This window comes from Tinamus guttatus, unplaced genomic scaffold (assembly GCF_059628265.1).
Source record: "Tinamus guttatus ecotype Peru unplaced genomic scaffold, ASM5962826v1 Tinamus_guttatus_pri_ptg000004l, whole genome shotgun sequence".
Classification (NCBI taxonomy): domain Eukaryota; kingdom Metazoa; phylum Chordata; class Aves; order Tinamiformes; family Tinamidae; genus Tinamus; species Tinamus guttatus.
Genome location: NW_028288538.1, coordinates 6,489,951 through 6,508,750, shown reverse-complemented (window position 1 = coordinate 6,508,750; position 18,800 = coordinate 6,489,951). Strand labels below are relative to the sequence as shown.

Here is an 18,800-nt window from a genome sequence, read left to right as displayed (position 1 = left end):
GCTCTCAGCTAGGCTTTAATCTTGCCACGCCTCGGAGAGTCAAAGAGCAGGTAGGATAGGATCTGCTTCCAGGTCAGCGGCAGAACTGCTTTGAAACAAAATCTCTGACCTCTTGGAAATGAAATAAAATAAGCCTTTGCCAATTGCATTTTTATTTTGAGTGGCTTGGAAGGATTTCAGCAAGAGGAAATTCTCTGGGTTATGCTATCGCATTATGCACTTAATTTGGACTTGGCCCAGCAAGGCTTTTTGATGACTTTGTAGCTACTTCCTTGCGTTTTCCAGGATGCCGCACACACGGCCCTTGTCCCAGGGACAGGGAACGGTTCCCCCTGAATGCCCAATTAAACTCCGATTAGCATTTCCTGTGGAGAGCAGATGCACGTTTCCAGGCCAGCAAACAATGCCATCTGTTGTTCCTTTGCTGTAATTTCCATCTGAAAGTGTGCTCTGCTTCTATATTTAAATGTGAAGTTTCCTGCTGCCAGAAAAAGTAAGGTTGTGTAAATTTGGCATCAGAAGGAGAAGGATGAGGGTGAGGAATCTGTCTTTTTCTTGCTGTTGTTGCTGCACGAAATGTACCTTGGTATAGTCTGAGCAGCAGCTCTGCAGTCTGTCCTCCCGTGTAGGACAAGCCAAAGTGTGAAAACTTCTATCAAGCTTCTCCCTGCTACCTTGTGTCATCTCCTTGGCCTCAGGAGAGCCTCTACAGGGACTCTTTGGTGGTATTTTCCTACCTTTGCTACCTCAGCCTCCCTGGATGAGTGAGAGGTGTCAGCATGGATGAGCTCCTCAGAGATGGTGCTGTGACCTTCTCTGAAGGCTCTTAGCATTCACAACAGGAGAAAATATTCACAAGCAACCTTGTCTGTACTTCTAGCCTCAGGGAAGTGCTGAATTTGCATGGCCTCCTCAGTCCTTGACTAACCTGCTGTGACTGCCAACCCGGAAGCCACTTGGAGTCGTGATTTTTGGGCATCTGTCAACTAGCAGCTGGCTTGAGACCCATTAAACTAATTTCATACAGACCACTTAGCAGCCATTAGCACTTATGGCAAGTTACTGACCAGCAGCGGGCTGAAACCAGTCACCTAGAGGGGAGAACACTGAATGTTATTATTTAACCTCTTGAAGAGTTGAGTTTTTTTAGAATAGAAGTGTTCTATGAAAGGAAAAAAAAGGAAATAAAAAGAAAAAAAAAAAGAAAGGAAGCCAACATGTTTTTTGACCAGGTTTTATACTTCTTGCTGCTTCTGAGAACATCACCTACTTAGCTCCCACAGAAGTTAGATTTTATATAAAGGGGTAGAAAACGCTAGTGAATGTTGAGTAGGGCAAATCCTTGGTATGTCCACCTTTGGGAAGGAAAGGTTTCAGTGGGAACAAGGCAATTTGGGTTGATTTCTAAAACAGGTCAGATCAAATGTATAACCTTGCAAATGTTCAAGTGCCCCATTCTTAATGACTGCTCTTGCAATAAGCATTCATGCACAAATATGGCCATAGGGTAAACACTTTTTCAATTAAAACTTTGGTTTTGTGGAGTTTTTTTTTCAAGTTTAAAAATATTTAACCCCTGTTCTCTGTAATGATTCACATTGAAGGGGAAAATCTCAGTCAATGGTTTTCCAGTTCATTTTCAAAATGCCAACAGGCTGCAGGATTCTGTACCCCGCTTGGCTAAAACTGCCTTCACATCACGCACATCAACCAAAGCAGGACATGGTTTGTTTAATACTGCAAGAGAATCTCCCCTGTAAACTGAAATTATAAACATAGTGTTAGTCCCTTAGATACCCTAAGGGATGCTTGAGGCCAGTATCATATGTAAGGAGCTGGTATTAACATCCATCATAAACTAAGCTTCTTTTCCCTACACACTCTTAGTATTTAAATCCTCTTAAACAAGAGTTTTATTTTTTAAAATGGCCTACAAGTTTTTTCCCTTGCTATTAACCATTCCCACTACGCTCCCCTGCCTTCCCAGATGCCTGGCCCAGCTTCCTAGTGAGAGGAGCTGGTTGCCAGTAGGTAGGTCCCATGTGCCCATCATCGCAGATCCAGCCTTATTGCATGGCCGAGTGTTGCTCTCCAAAGTGTTACTGCTTGCCCAGGCAGATTTCTTCCCATCAAAGGACGGTGTTGGATGCGGCGTTGAGTGATTGGAGCACACAGTGTTCTGATGGTGCGACCGGTGCTGCTCTCTCAAAGCACAAGCTCGTGTCCAAATCCCACATCTATATCCTACCTCCGTGAGCACCCAGTGCCTAACACCACATGTGAGCGCCCCTGCAATGCAGGACGCGCCATGCCAGACACAGCGGAGTGCATGAGAGCCGCAGACAGCAGTGTTTATACACCAAAACTGCTGCAACGCCCAGCGAGGCAGAAAATCTCGTTGCTCGGCCTCCAGCAGGATGGTGACCGCGCTGCTGATCCCCTGCCGCAGACGTGGCTTGTCTGAGGGGAGCGAGCGAGGCCGCGCTCTTCGGCATTGCACTCGCAGGGGTCGGATCCCAGGGTCGAGCGGGTGGGAGTCAGGATGGTTGCATGGAGTCCGGAGGGTTATATGGCTCGAGAGCTGGTGCGCAGGGGATTCGTGCCTTAGAAGCACCTTTTCAGCTACGACTTCTGCGCGCCGCGGGCCCCTATGGCAGGCGGCTGCCGAAACGTCTCGAGGCCGGTTCACACGCACAGTCTGCTGGGGACAGGATCCTGCTGTTGCAATCACGGTCTGAGGCCTCAGTGCTAACAGACGTGACCTCGTGTTCCTCCACGGCTCTTTCATACTTCACAGTGACTGGGTGGGACTGAGCACTCAAAGGGAAAATCAATTTTCTCTTTCATGTCAGTGCTGCTTAACAGATGCATTTCGGAGGCCACCACACCCACGCTTGCACAAATCCCTGTTGTCTTCCTGAGCAGCTCATTAAAGTTATTAACAGGCCCCGGGACAATCTGTGGGCCTCTTAAGAGCTCATAGCTGGGAAAACAGCAGCAGCCGATGGGTTAACGTGCAGGGTCCCGGGTACAGCATAGATACAGAAAAGAGGAGCTTGGTGCAGTTCATGCATCTGTGGTGCAACTCATTATTTACCAAACACCCAGCCCCCTGTCAGCTTCTCCCTCGCCCTGGGAAGGTGAGAAAGGGATGTATTTTTTAATGAGGTGTTTAACCAAGATTGGTGTTTCAAGGAATCTCCATTGCAGCCACTTTCCACCTCCTCCTGTGCTCACGCTGGATAAAATCAGCTGCAGCGGCAGCCCTTTATATGAGCATTGGTGGCAGTTTCTTCAGCAGGAACCTCAAGACATGAATGGTATCAGGCTGCAAGGAGGTTCCTCAGAGCAGGCCCTCAACAGCCCCATCACGGGGGTGCAGGTGCTTCCACACCTTGGACCTGGATATTCCCATCCAGCTCTTTTCTGGGGAGACATGATTAATAGCTCCTCTTGTCTGACTTGTGTATTATTTCTGGAAGTTTGTGCTGGGGTATAGGGAGAAAACGGGTCATGGGAGAGAGCTCGGAGCACCACTTCCTCAGTCTGCCACGTGCCCCAAATTTGTGATGCACTTTTGGGTATGTTTTCGATTTTTTTGGTAGCGGAACGCGAATGCGGACGCCAGGACCCCACGCTGCAGATTCCTCGCTCACACGTTCCCTCTTTTCCCCAAAATCCCGCCCGTCTCCCGCGCCGGGTCACGCGGCGCCCCCGCCGCCTGGCCCCGCCCCCGTCCCCGTCCGCTCCTCCCATAGGTCCGCGCCGCGCCGGGTCCCGCCCCCCCGCCATGCGCCGCGCCGCCGCGGGGCGGGGCGCGCAGACCGCCCCCCTGCGTACGTCACGGCCTCGGCGCTTCCTGATTGGCGGAGGCCGCCCGGTGGCCCCGCCCCGCCGGTTCCACGCGCGGCGCCGTTCACCCGGCGGCTCCTCGGTACCCAGGGAGCGCGCGGGGCCGGGCCGGGCCGGACCGGATCGGGCCGGGCCGGGGCGCCCGCGGATCGCAGCGAGGGGCGGTGAGTGCCGGGAGCAGGGCCGGGGCCGGGACCGGAGCTCGAGCCCGCCCGGGACAGCGGCCCACGGGGCGCGGGGGCGGCGCGCGGCCCTCCGCGGAGGAGCCGGGGCAGTGCGGGCTCTCCCGCGGCGGCTCCCGCTTTGTCCAGCGCGGAGAGAGCAGGTCAGATATTACCCCCCCAAAAGGCCCTGCTTGCCGGCCGGGAGCCCCTGGGTGCCCCGGGGCGCGCGTGGGCGCTGCCACCCCCGGCCGCCCGCGCGGCGCTGCCCTCCGCGAGACAAAGTACCCTGCAAGGGGGAGAGCGGTGGGGTATTGATATAGGTATGTATGTGCATGCATATCATATATAAATATATAATGTGCGTTGTATATAGTGTGTGTGTATATTATAGGTAAGCCGTACGTTATCCCGTGGCGGAGGAGACCCCACGCGCCACCCGGATAAGCGGCTCTGTCGCTCGTCTTGTGACTTTGCAGCGCGGTGTTTCCAGGGCAGGTTTCACCGGCTTGGAAAGCTGCCCCGGCCTGTGCAGGGGGGCAAAGGGCTTTTCTCTTAAAGAAAAAAAAAAAAAGAAAAAAAAAAAAAAAAAACTAAGCCAGCAAAAACAAACAAACAAAAAACTCTCAGAAGTTGCCATTCCTATAGGGAAAATCTGGAAGTTGAGCATTGTGGCTGAGCTTGCTGTGCGTGCATTTCTCAAAGCCCTCTTCTGTGGTTTAAGGGATGCAACTCCCAAAGTGTGTGCAAGGAAATGAGCTGGAGAAACCATGCTTAGAAGCTTGCAGTTTTTTTAATAGTGGCTGCTCTGAGCTGAAAACAGGAAAAAACAATTCCCTGTTGCTTTGCTTCCCTTATAGGCCCCTTTGCATTTCAGAGCTCACACGCAGAGGTTCCCCCCCTACTTTTTTCATTGTTTTTCTGAGCTGCTTTCCCTGCCTGGCTGCTTGCTGGTGTGATGGATGTTTTTTGGGGCCAGGCCCAAAGTCCCCTGTTTGCAGGGGACCTCAGCGGTGGCCTTCGCACTTTCCATGCAGGGAGCCCCGACCTGGTCGCTGCTTTCGTCCCTGCCCCGGGAAGCGCCGCGCGGATCCCTTGTGATCCGCCGGAGCGACGTGCCTGCCCGCTGCGTCACGGGCCATCGCGCTCGGGCTCTTTCATCCTGGCCGGGACAGTCCCAGCGTGTCGGCGCAGACAAACGGCTCTAACCTTTAAACTATGCAAACCTTCCTGCTGCTCTCCCTCCTCCCTGCGTCCTGTGACGCTTGTTTTTATCGAGGCCACCCTAGGAGTGACCTGCCGTGTTTGCAATGCGCCTTGCGGGTGGAGGCTGCCTGCTGCTGCTGCTGGCACAGCTGGGTTATTCACTGCCGCCCCCGTAAGAGCCCCTGCAGCTCTCAGAGACTCTTGTACAGTTTTCTCTGCCCATCTCCCAAAGCATCTTTTCAGGATGGGAGCCTTGTTGGGGCCTCTTTTTCCCTTGTCCTGTGTCGCTGCCTCACATCAAGTCTTATCTGAGAACATGTTTTACCTCCCGTGTCTCTAATCATCTGCTGCGGTTTATCTCCACGATAGGGCTGCATTCAGCACAGTGCTTGGGAAGGAGGCGCAGTTTGCAGAAGTTCTTTTTGCAAAGGGCAAGTTTGGTAGGGGCGCAGGATTCTCAGGGCTAAAACCTGTGAAACTTTTGACAGAAAAGCAGTGGCACCATGATGCAGGCACAGGAGAGTGTAAGGAGCTACAGCACGGGGAAACGTAAATTTCTGTTTTTTTTTTTTTCATTTTTAAGCATTTTGTCTTTTGGGAGTATAATTTGTGGTCCCCTGGGCGCACCACATGTGTGGGTTGTGCACTAGGATCGCCTCACACACTGCATTTGGGGCAGGTGCAACTGGAACGACGAGGCTGGCACCGAGTCCCTGATGTGGTTTTGCAGAGGAGAGGTGGCCAAGCTGAAGAAGTGCTATCGAGGCAGGTGAAATTTGTGTAGGCAGAGAGCTTGGGAGCGGGTGCCAAGCGGCTGCATGGGACAAATGCTGAACCTGTGAAAATGGGCACGTGGTGGGTTTTATACCATGCACCGTGGAAGGAGTGCGGCTGGATGCAGTCCTGGATGGTCAAGGAGGGGAAAAGAGTGTGTGTGTGTATCTATACATACAGGCGAGTGATGATACCATCCGTGTCCCTGTAGTGGTGACCATTGCTGCCCAAAGCCTGCAGGTTTCCAGGCGCTCCGGAGCGGCCGCAGGAAGCTGCAGAGGTGCGGATGGATGAGCTACGTGAGTGGAGCAGGACGGGCAGGGTGTTGGTGGAGCCAGAGGAGCGGAGGGAAGAGCCCAAGGGAGGCGGGTGCCGGGCGGCAGGAGGTGGATGGAGCGGGATGAGCACAGAGGGCTCCGGGGTCCGTGCCAGGTGCCGGCGCCCTGCCGGCCTCGGAGGCGGTTTGGGGAGGTGATGTCAGCCCTTGTCCTCAGACACAGATTTACTCCCGCCTTCCACAGACTGGAGCGCGCGTGGCCGGCCCGGCTCGAAGCAGCGGCTGCTGGAGAGCTGCCTAAAAGCGCTTAGCTGTAACGAGCCCCCCGGCCCCCGGCATGGCCTGTAACCACCATCACATCAGTCTGTCTTTGCTGAACAGCTTTATAGCCCCTCGGTGGCTCTTAGCATCACTCCAGCCATTAAAGGCTGCTGTGTCTCCCCTCCCGACCCCATCCAAGCCTGGGAATGTTCCATATCCCATAGCCACTGTCTGCTTACTGACCATTACGTTTTGCAAAGTCTGCAGGATTGTGGTGAGGCCAGTTTTGTCCTGGAGCTTGCTCTGGTTTGCTTGTGAGGATTGCAGGGGTGCCCGGGTAGCCTGGGCTGCTGCGGGGCTGCTGCTGTGATGCGGTAACCTGCAAGCACCTGGGTTGATGCTACCCCAACCCCACCTGGGCAGGATGAAGTCCCTTTCGAGCGAGCCAGCTTGCTGAGCCTGCACCAAGACCTCCTGCCTGGCAGAGGAGCAACGGAACCAAACCAGGTTAAGTGGCCAGGCCCAGCGTTTGCATCTTGTCCTGGTGGTAGGAGACAGACCTGTTTGGTGTGAGCGCGGGTAGCAGGGTCTGAGCACCAAGCTCTCCCCTTTGCACCTCCATGCTGGGCGCAGAGCACAGAGTGGGAGGATCTGAGCAGGTTCTCTGCAGTCAGCAACAGCAGCGGTTATTCTGGCATTAATGTGATATGCCACATAGCCTGTAAACTCTCTGGGAAGTGGCATGTGGTTCTGCTTCTCTGTATTTGAAGTACTGAAGCCCTTTCTCCTTTACAGCATATTTTCACCCTGGCTCGCTTGAAAGGGACTTTATCCTGCCCAGATGGGGTTGAGGTAGATATTGTGATCAAGTAGATGGTTTCTATTCCACAGCCTTCTTGAGTATTATCTGGGAGACGGGGGGACAGAAAACTCGCTGGCCCCTCTGCAGTCCTGCATTCATTTTGCAGACCCGCTGTGATTGATCTGTCAGAATGGAATTTATTCACCAGCGAGCTGGAGGGCAGGCCCAGGGCACAAAACCCTGCAGCAGCCGCTGAAATGAATCACGGGCTCTGAAAAGATCCACTGGGGCTAAGGCGTAGTAATGAAAAGCTCTTGTCTGGAGCCGAGCTGCGGCTAAAAGCGCTATTTATCCGGGCCCGGGTAGTGGCGGGAGGGTGTGTTGTTCCCAGGAGCTGCAAAGCCCACGTGCTTAGGGGTGAGCGTGAACTTTATTTGATTGCCTCGCAGGTAGCTTAAGAAGCTTGATGGAGTCATTCAGCTGCAGAGCAACAAGTCCAGTGTCTGCTTGACAAATAACTGCATCTGTTGCATGCAAAGCAAATTTCCTACAGATACTTTTATTTTGGCTGGAAAGCAGCCTCCTTTGGCTCAGATTAGTTCCGTTCGTTATAGATTTAAGTCTCTGTTGCCCCTTTTGCCAGTGCTTTTGCCAGATGGAACAAGAAACTAGCTCTTTGGTATAGCTTGAAATGCTGCTTTTGATTTTTATTGTAAGGGGCATTCAGTGGATTCTTGCGGTGCCTTTGGGCTCAGAGTGGGGCACGGGGCTCCAGGGGTACTGCTGAGACCAGAATATGAAATAGTGAGGGGCAGACCAAGTTTCTGAGGTCAGATTTGCTTGAGGAAGCACCCTGAAGATCAGGTACGTGCCCGGACCTTCTCCAGACAATCTGATATCCTGGAGCCTACGGAATTGGGCTTGGAAAACCTTCCAGTTTCTGTCTGAGCCAACAGAGCAGCCTTTCACAAGGTCTCTCTGTTTTTGGTGTAGGAAGGATAGGATGGACTAGAAAATAAGGGGAGAAGAAGCAGTAATGGAAGGCCTCCTACCCCAAAAGTTGGGACAGCATCGCAGATCCGGGGCTGGGGCATTGAACTCCCTTTCCTTTGCTTGCCTGTTTGCAGATCTAATGAAAGGCAGTTTGTCGGGAAGACCAAATCCAGCTGTGTTCCAGACGTACCTGCTGATTCAAGGCAGAATTACAGGGTGCATTGCAGGGTGAAAACTCACGGCTGCATTTCCAGTGCATTAGTCATCCTGTTGAGCAGAGGTATGGAGCTGCACGATATGGACAAATTGCTGAGCTTGCATTGCTGCTGGAAAATACCCCTTTTCTTTGGAGAGCAGAGCCTGCACCTAAACCAAATCAAGCCCAGGGCAGCACGTGTGCCCAAGGGAGGTGTAAGGAAGGTTCTTTGCTGCCCACTTGGCTGCTGCCAAGTGTTATGCTCAGTGCCAAGTGCTATATTTATTTCTTTCATCTTGAGCACTCTTTGGAAAAAGGCATTTTTAGTGCTGGGCTTTTCTGACAGGTCCCTCTGAGCTGGGGCTGGGAGCCCACGTGCTGCCCTGTCTGTGCAGGGGCACCAAGAGGAGCTGAGAACCTACTTGGGTCCACTTATTTTCTGTCTCCCTTCCTCACCATCTCTGCTTTCTGCTGTTTTGTTCCCGTTTTGAAGCTCGAGTTGTGTGTTCAAGTAGGTGACACCTGTCTGGCATCCATCAAGCTCTGCTGACCTCCCCTTGAGGACGCGCTTTCCGTACCTCTGGAACGCGGCTTTGCCCGATGCGAGTTTGGCAGCGCGTTGTGGCTCCGCTGTCTCCTGAACATCTTCACAGGGAAACTCCTCCCTGCCAAAATGCAGTAGTGGGGGACTTTTCAGGTCCCTAGATTGCTGCTCTGCATGGTGAGAAGGGGAATTGGCTGCTCTATAGGAGTGATTTTTGTCCTGGAATGGCATGGCTGGCCCAAGCACCAGGCGCTGGAGACACATGAAGGCGTGGGAAAGCACAGATATTTGGGATGAGCGAGTAAGGAGTGACTAAACAGGCAGCAAATTTATCCCCCTGCTCCCAGGGAGAAGCTGAACTTTGTCTGCATCCAGGGCTGCATTTCGCCCTAAAGCACCAGTATTGTGAAACCAGAGAGGAAGGGAAATGAGTCTCACGCCCGGCTCGAGGCCGGTCTGCCGTGGCTGTCCGGGCTGGGCGGCTGCGGGTCGCGGGTCGCACGTCCGCAGCGGGGCCGGGCACCGTGGCCCACGTGTCCTTGTGCTGCTCTCCCCCTTGCTGCCTCTGGGGCAGGGTTGGAGCTGCCGTTCCTGTGGCTGCGCAGAAGTTGCCTTCGGCTCGTTAGGAGCTTGTGCTGCTCTGGTTCATGTGGACGTGTTGATTGATTGCGTTTGTATGCAGGCAGGCAAATGTCCCCTGAATGCTCCCCAGGTCTGCAAGGTCACAGGGATGGATGAAAGAATAAGGCCCAGACCAGCAGAGGTACTTAAGGACTCCTCGTGCAGTGGTGCTGTTTGTCCTATTCCAGCCTGGTACGTGTGGATAGGTGGTGGCTGATGTCCTTGTTCCTCTGCAGACCGCGAATTCAGAGCATCAGCTAGGTCCCACGTGGCAAGGAAAACAGAAACAGCCAAAATGAATTGGAATAAATCAAAGAAAGTATAAGATGAGAGCTCTCCTGGGCCCAAAGCCTTTGATCTTCAAATCACATGATTAGCATTTAAATTCTAATAAAGCCCTAGCAGAGAGCACGCAACATCCTGTGCATAAATCACACCAGCCAGAAGAACTGGAGTCTTGGGAGGACGGTGCCTTTGCAGCCTGCGCTCCTGCGTGAGCAGTTTCTTCTAGGACGTGTAAATTGAGCCAGTGGCAAACCTTACAGCTTATTTATGTGCTTTAATAATTCTAGGTTGAGCGAGGCAGAAAGAAACTGTTTTGTTTGCTGCTTCTCATGGCAAACGACGAGTACCAGATTCAGCTCATGGGCTTTGGGCTCTTTGTTGGTGCTCAGACAAATATTATGGTCTTGGGAGAATGCTGCTTAATTCTGTAGTTTTGCACTTCTAAGTAGAAGTGAGTCTCGAACCCCAAAGTCTCATTAGGGAATGTGGTAATTACTCTCAGGTATTGTCCTCTTAAAATTAAGCAGCGCCTCAGCTGTTCTGGGAACAGATGTGGCACCGTGCAAGTTGTTGGGCCAACTGTACAGCCCATCTGGGGAAGCTGTGGAGAAGTCACCTCAGGAAGTGGAGAGCGTGGCCAGTCCAGCCGGGAATTCCCTGCTGGAGGATCACGGATAGTCTGCTGGTTTAAGGGCAGGGTGGGATAGGGAAACGACCCCATGTAAGCAAACAGTTCATACACTACAGTGCTCCTAAGCCCTCCTCTCATGCAGTTTTTTTGTGACTGGAGACTTGACTTTGGGGTTTCTAAGGGTAGCTTGGATTTTATGAGAGAGAGAGAACCCCAGGGGATATTCTAATATGATCTGTCCCCACTGCCTAAAGCGGAGCTTATGAGAGAGCAACCTGCAGGCCCATGAGAGACAGCCTTCTTCTAGGTAATGGTTCAAACAGGAGAACTGTGGCCGTTGTTTGAGTAGGGAATTTGGCCAGCTCTGTGGTTTTGCTTTCTCCCCTTGTTCTCTTTGCCAGCTTTGTCCTGTCCGGAGCTAGCTGAGGCATTTTGTTTATAAGCGGAGATCAGAGGGGTCTCTTCTGCCATGTTTACCCTCCTCCCAGGTTGCTGTCTTCCACGTGTGGGTGAGTGGAAGGATTTTCCAAAGCTTCCTTATCTTACCATGCTGGAAAAAATCCTGTATTTCCTAGATCTGCTCTATAAGGGCTGCAGGGAGCCTGCAGAATATTATAGCTAGCAGAAAACATTGGCTAGATGTCAAAAAGCTGATACCCTATGCCCTCATCCATATGGAATAAGAGTTATCATCTGCCTCTGCGTGCAATAAGATCCTCTAAAAGGCTATGCAGTAGACATTTTTTTTTTAATAACTGCCTTTCAGAGAAAAAAAAAAAAAGACTACAGCATGGAGAAATCCAAGACCCAGTTTGTTCAGGTCTTGCCTTGTTCTCATCGGCGCGCCGGTTCTCGGGATCGCTTCCTGCGGGATGGCAGATGCAGCAGCGAGCTCAGATAACCCCCGGGCTCTTGTGGAGAAGGTGGGAGCTGGGAAGGAGACACTGATGGGTTTCTCTGTGCAAAATATCCTTCCTCCTGCGTGATTCTGGTTTTTAGCTTCTGTTCAGTAGCTGAGTAGGAGAAAACAGGAATGTGGCAGAGGCCAAATTCTGTCCTACGTGCAAAGTGCCTAAGAGAACGTGCCAGGTGTCCAGCCCTATTCGTCACTGCAGTTAAATATTGCTTAAATTTAAGCATGCGTTTTTGCCCAGTATGTAAAGATCCTTTCGGTTTCAGGATTCTGGAGTGCAGAAGGCTACTGATTGTGCAAGAAACCCATCAGATAAAATAGCTGCTGCCTGCAGTTTCTGTTCATCCGATATGTGTGGGATGATGCCAAAGTCTCTGGTAGATTGTGAGATGCAGGGGGGTGTGGGTGGAGGGAAGAATGAAGCCCTGCTATTTCCCTGCTCGTGCCCAGCTCCAGCAGGACTCCAAGTAGGCACATTGCACTGTTTGCCCTCCAAACAAGCTGTTTGGGAATTGCCAAAAAATGCAGGGCAAGCCTTGCCAATGAGATGGCCACGCACCCAACTTGAGAGGCTGCCTAAGCAGTTTCAGTTGATCGGTGTGCTCAGCCTGTGGGATCCATAATCCATGACAGGCTTGATTTTATTTGTTTATTTATTTTTAATAATCACAGCAGCTCTGCTGCAGCTTTTATAGAGGCATTTCTTATTTCTAAATGACCTGCCCTTGCCTTTCTGAGTAGCGGCTTTTCTATTCTTAGTCTTGAGGAAAAAAAAAAAACGATGCTGCCTTCCTGTAATCTTTTGTTTGTTTCCCTAGCTGTCCTATATAAGTTGCTTAATTTTCTGTGGATAAGCAATCAAAGGTTAACGGCCGATACCTGACCGGAGCTGTGAGCAAAGAAAGCAATTGCCCTGGCAGGGTGGTTTCTGAGGTTGCAGGCACCGGAACCCAAATCAATAGCTTTTAGCAGACTCATAAATGTTTAATTTGTATTCCTCAGTTCAGCACTATGGAGCTTTGACACATATTGAATTCATATAACCTCCTAGATGAGTGTTTTTCCTCTGGGCCCCAGTGGCTGAGCTGGGGGGATCCGCGTGATCCCGGCCTTCCCGGAGGAGATGAGGCAAGGACGGGGCCGAGCCGTGACCCTGTGCACGCAGGAAAACCCCAGGGCAAGGGGGAAAGGTCCTGAAAGAAAAAATCAGGCTGCAAAGAGTAAATTTAAAATAAACAAACTTCCCCAGCTGTATCTGTTTTGTTAATTAATGATTTCTAAGGGATTACGTGGCTGGAGCTCTGACCCATGGAGTGGGACAGCATGGGGAGGAGGGAGGACTGCCCTGTGTCTCTGGCCTCAAAAGCAGAACTGAGGTGTTTTGTTATGGGGGGGAAGGCAAATAGGGAAGAGAAGGGGAGAAAAAGAGCATTAGAGAAGGGAAGAAAGGCGAGCAGTGTTGGGTGAGAGAGGGGAGGTCCAGCCCAGCCGGATGCTGTTTCTCAAGCAGTGTCTTTTTTATTTCTTTTCCTGTAAATGGGGCTGCCTTTCCCCAGCGTTGGTGCTGCTCGTGCAGTGCCTGCCCCAGCAGAGCGGCTCTGCCCGTTCGCCCTCACCGGGTCCCTCCGCGGCGGCTCCGCGGGCCGACCCCTGGCACAAGGTGACCGTGGTGGGCACTGACACCGGGACGCTGGCACCGTTTCCCACGGAGGTAAGGACTTTTTTCTGCACGCACTTTCGTGTGTTTTACTCTGAAAAATCACACTCCTCATTGACATCTCCAGCTCTTTCCAGGCCCCTGCCTTTGGAAGGCTCATTTTTCAAAATTCAGGGCAATTGTGTTACCAATTTCTCCACTTTAGTACTGGCTTTCTAGTGTGTGAGAGGGCTGTTTGCATGTCCATGGACCTGCTTTTTTTCCCTGCGTAACTAAGGCTGGGCTGGCTAAACTATTTTACAGCAAGTGACTTAGATGCTATCATCTAAATTCTGCTAATTTGACTGGTTTAAAGGCCTTCTGCTCCACAGGCATGAATAGGTATGAGGCCATGCTTAAATGAAATAGTAATTAATAAAAACATTATATTTGCTTCTTCCTGCACATTTAAAAAGTGTGAGTTAATTCTTTTGTCTTATTCTCTGATGACAGTGTGTACTGCAAAGTGACTGTCAATGAAGTGTCTGATGAGATTTATCAATCGAAGTTACAATGTAAATCCTTTGGCTTGTGCTAGTAGCTATGTATTTCTTAAGTAAAATTAGGAACAATTGTTTGTCTTTCTTAAGCCTGCAATAATCTTCATGCATTTAGAAACCAGACGCGATTTCTGCTGAGCCAAGAACAGACTGGTGCCCTTTATCCTGGGCAGACCCCTCTCTCAGTGCTGTTTTTGAAAGAAAAGTAACTAAATCTCCCTCTAGAGGCTGTTGGAACAATTTACCAGCAAGTTTGGGTTCTGATTGCTTCACCTTGTTGCTTCATAGCTGACATCAAAGTGCAGAATTTCCTCTCCCCGTGTTTCCACCCTGCTCAGCCTCAGTTAAACATCAGGGGGATTGAAGGTGCTTCTCCTGAAGCAGGCACAGGCTCTGCAAGGCAGGACACAGGAGCAGTGGCAACGCCAGGGGCAGCCAGCACTGCAGCTTCAGCCGGTGTTTGAGATGTGCTGACTGTGACGTGAGGGGCAAGTGCGGATTTTCCACTGCTGCTGGCTCCCTGCCCCACCTCAGTAATGACAAGAAAATAATCGGGTATTTTCTGTTTGTTTCTCTGCAGGCAATAACTCTGTCATCATGTCAGTCAGCGTCCATGAGAACCGTAAATCCCGGACTAGCACTGGCTCCATGAACATCCTGCTGTTCCACAAAGCTTCCCACCCGGACTGCGTCTTGTCCCACCTGAACACGCTCCGCAAGCACCGCATGTTCACCGATGTCACCCTCTGGGCAGGGAACAGGTCCTTCCCCTGCCATCGGGCAGTGCTGGCGGCCTCCAGCAGGTACTTTGAAGCCATGTTTAGCAATGGCCTTCGCGAGAGCCTGGATGATGAGGTGAATTTCCATGACAGCCTGCACCCCGAGGTGCTCGAACTGCTGCTGGACTTCGCTTACTCCTCTCGGATCATCATTAACGAGGAAAATGCAGAGTCCCTCCTGGAGGCCGGAGACATGCTGCAGTTCCATGATGTCCGAGACGCGGCGGCCGAGTTCCTGGAGAAGAACCTCTATCCTTCCAACTGCCTGGGCATGATGTTGCTCTCGGATGCTCATCAGTGCCGGAGGCTCTATGAGCTCTCCTGGAGGATGTGCCTGGTCAACTTTGAAACTGTTCACAAGAGTGAGGATTTCAACAACCTATCCAAGGACACTCTTCTGGACCTCATCTCCAGTGATGAGTTGGAAATTGAGGATGAAGAAAAGGTCTTCAAAGCTGTCATCCAGTGGGTAAAATATGATCTGGATGAGCGGAAGGCTTATCTCCCAGAGCTTCTGAGGAATGTTCGCCTGGCCTTACTTCCTTCTGAATGCCTCAAGGAAGCCTTGGCTTGTGAGGACCTGATCATGGTTGATGAAAGGAACAAACTTGTCTTGGATGAAGCTATTCAGTGCAAAAAGAAAATTCTCCAGAATGATGGAGTGGTCACCAGCCCCTGTGCCAGGCCTCGCAAAGCCGGGCACACCTTGCTTATCCTGGGAGGGCAGACCTTCATGTGTGATAAGATCTACCAAGTGGATCACAAAGCAAAGGAAATTATCCCCAAGGCAGACCTGCCAAGTCCACGGAAAGAGTTTAGTGCCTGTGCCATTGGCTGTAAAGTATACATCACGGGAGGTAGGGGCTCGGAGAACGGAGTCTCCAAAGATGTGTGGGTGTATGACACTGTTCATGAGGAGTGGTCAAAAGCTGCCCCAATGTTAATAGCTCGGTTTGGGCATGGCTCGGCTGAACTGGAGAACTGCCTCTATGTGGTTGGTGGACACACGGCAGTGGCTGGCGTCTTTCCAGCATCACCTTCTGTTTCCTTGAAGCAAGTAGAGAAGTACGATCCTGCATCCAACAAGTGGATGATGGTGGCCCCGCTGAGAGACGGAGTGAGCAACGCTGCTGTGGTAAGCGCCCGGCTCAAGCTTTTTGTCTTCGGCGGCACCAGCATTCACCGGGACATGGTGTCCAAAGTCCAGTGCTACGATCCAGGTGAGAATCGGTGGATGATCAAAGCGGAGTGCCCGCAACCCTGGCGCTACACGGCGGCTGCTGTCCTGGGCAGCCAGATCTTCATCATGGGGGGAGACACGGAGTTCACGGCAGCATCCGCCTACCGCTTCGACTGCGAAACGGACCAGTGGACACGCATTGGGGATATGACAGCCAAGCGCATGTCCTGCCATGCCTTGGCCTCAGGGAATAAACTCTACGTGGTGGGGGGTTATTTTGGGACTCAGAGGTGCAAAACACTGGACTGCTACGACCCCACGTCAGACACGTGGAACTGTATCACAACGGTGCCTTATTCGCTCATCCCCACAGCTTTTGTCAGCACCTGGAAGCATTTGCCATCATGAGAGTTAGGGCTCTGGGGCTAATACCCAGGAATACAATAAGGTAAGGGTCTCTTCTGCTAAAACTGAAACTTCTTATCTTGCCTCAAATGCGTTTCCCCACCACGCTGAAGCCAAGGCTCCAGCTAGCTTACCCTTTATGAGGAGGGTATATTTGAAGGTGGGAGGGATGGAGCACCAGAAAAGAATAAAAGTTCTGTGATGCTAGTCTAGCTCGCTCCTTGCTTTCTCTTATTTCAAGATGATACCCTCAATAACTCAACAGGGCCTTGACTCTGTAGCTGGGTAGATGGATTACAAGTTCCAAGCAGATGGATTGCAAGCTCCGGTTACAAGCAGACCAGAGCTGCTTTGCCCTCCTTCTGAACTGTCTGGATGTGCCAGCCTCCATCTTTCTATGTATGTTATAATAATACCTTGTCTAAGCTAGCTGCTGTGTGTGCGTGGGTATGGGAGAGCAGATCTGTCTGTGCCGACTCACGAGGGTATGGCCTTGGAACACATCCTGTCTCCACGTGGCTGAGGGAGATGCAGTTTCAGATTTCTAAATGCATCTACACTTGAGATCTGGAAGATACTTCAGCAGCAAGTGCTTTGAAAAAAATTCTCAATACTTTGTTATTTTTCCTGGGTATTGGTATGATCAGTTGGATGCTGATGAGCATGTAGGCAAGTAACCCTTGGGAGACTGGAGAATCTCTTTTTAAGCTCTGTATTTACATCTTAGTGGATAAGATGGGTAGTGGGTAGCAGAAGCAGAGGCTTAGAAGACATGGTGCATTTGATGGTCCTGGTGTTTATTTAGCATCCAAACAGTTGCTTGTTAAATCAGAACTTCTGAGACTTCTATGTGAGACATGAGTGGGAGGGAAGGGGTTTGGTAACCAGAAGAAGAATGTGTTTCAAGGTGTGTGAGAACAAGAACGTTGGTGGGAGCTCATGATGGTGCTCTGGTTCTCGCTTGTTCAGGAAAAGTGTTGCAGAGCAATAGGACAAGGACAGGAGGCCTGGTAGCTGGTTCTTTCCCTCTCCTCCACAGTGAGATGTTTGGCTGCCCATCTGGTTACTGGTTTTGCTCCACTTAGGCTCGCTCATCTTGACCTAACTGTGCCAAAATGCAGCTGGACAAGGAAAGGCAGAAATCTCATCTTGCACTGTGAAAACAGCTATTGATATGGATACTTGAATAGTACCATCTTTTCAAGAAATCCTTAACACCTTTGCAGCACTTGGTTGCAGGTTTCACAGTGGTGGCAATACATGCAGCCCTGCTTTGATGGTTAGAGGCTAACTGCCAACTAGCTGAAGGAGCCTGGAAGCCCCGGCATATGGGGGCAAGGTAGACAAGCTTCACTTAGGGTTTATCTGGGAGGTGAGACTGTGAGGAGAGTTCTTCTTCCTTATCTTCACTTAATATAAGGAAGAAAAGTTGGGGTGCCTGGGAATAACTCAGTGGGCTGAAATTACTGCAGTGCCCTGGCATTTCCCAGTGATGATCTTCTCTGATGCAGGCTGGGAACAGATGAGCCTCTCCTGGCACATCTACTTAGCATTTGCCCAATGTGATCACCTGCTTTTTTCAGGCACTTGGTGGGAGGCTATAAAGCACCCTAAGCATTATGCTGGTCTTCAATTTGAGAAATGCTTGGGTTTGACATGGGCTGGCTCACAGAGAGGATGCAGTGAGGGTTGAAAGGGTTAATTTCTCTGATTTCTCTGAGCCTTTCCAGCACTGGAAGATAATGGCCTTTCCAAATTCTCCCTCTCGGGCGTTGCCTAGCATCTGTCACAGTGGCTCAGTAATCTAATTAACTGCCACTCAGCTATTAAATATTGCAGCAAAGAGTGTGAGGACTCCATCATTTTCAGCTCAGGTCAATGAGGCCTCCCCTTAAGAGCCATCCTAGAGCTGAAAATTAATTTTCTCTGGTAGCAGATGTGTCTGAATATTAAACCTCAATGCCAGCCACACTTCTGGGAATAGGAATAGGGAATATTTTGAGGTGAAAGTTGATTCTCAGCAACCGAATAGAAGCTGGTCTCCAAAAATACACAGCTGTTACCTTCCTCTCCTCCCTTTTTCCTCTGTGTACAGGTTTTGAATTGCCCAGACCTAAATAAACAGCTTTTGAGGGGATACATAGATATTTTCCCCAGTAACCTGGAGCTTGGCACAAGCACAAGAGAACTTGGAGCTCAAATCTACCAACCTGCAAATAAAGCTGGTGAAAAGTCACTGTATAAAGGTTTTATGTGCTTTTTTGGCTTCTTTTCCACTCTTCAGTTAAAAGAAGTATTTAAAATATACATGAGTTATTGCCAGAGAGTATGCCTTTTGACTTCATTTTTATGGCGTTTTTTTATGTCTTTTTTTTTTTAATTTAAAATTAAGTTTATTGTTATGGCCTTGGCCCCTGACAGCTCTGTAAATCAAAGCATGGAGACCAGTGAGTGAGAGCCAGCTCGAATGTCTCTGCCCTGCATGCGTGGCCTGGGCTGTGCCCATGCGCTCCGTCCTTGCTGCACGTGTATCCTGCTGGCTTTGAAATTTGGAGTCCCACGACTGCTCTGTCACCCCACAGTGGTTGTGCCAAGGGGTTTTGCCCCCAGGGTGTGAGGGTCTTTGCTGCAACACTCCACTTGGTCCCTCTGGGCTCCTCCTTCAAGGACAGGCAGCCAGCAGGCAGGTTGGCCAGCCCTGCTCCCCAGGGATCTGCTCCGAGC

General features: G+C 51.0%; 1 protein-coding gene across 2 annotated transcripts; it reads left to right on the top strand.

Annotated features, from left to right (window-relative positions):
• The first annotated feature begins 3,967 nt into the window (after positions 1 to 3,967).
• On the top strand, positions 3,968 to 18,321 carry KLHL25 (kelch like family member 25). 2 transcript variants are annotated; one of them, XM_088537984.1, is made up of 3 exons: positions 3,968 to 4,016; positions 14,293 to 16,119; positions 18,172 to 18,321. In XM_088537984.1, exon 2 carries the CDS (start codon positions 14,310 to 14,312, stop codon positions 16,077 to 16,079), a length of 1,770 nt encoding a protein of 589 aa, XP_088394110.1. In that variant the 5' UTR covers positions 3,968 to 4,016; positions 14,293 to 14,309; the 3' UTR covers positions 16,080 to 16,119; positions 18,172 to 18,321. The 2 variants fall into 2 exon arrangements, with proteins under 2 accessions (XP_088394110.1, XP_088394045.1); XM_088537919.1 differs by lacking the exon at positions 18,172 to 18,321 and having other exon boundaries at positions 14,293 to 16,152.
• The last annotated feature ends 479 nt before the right edge of the window (positions 18,322 to 18,800 follow it).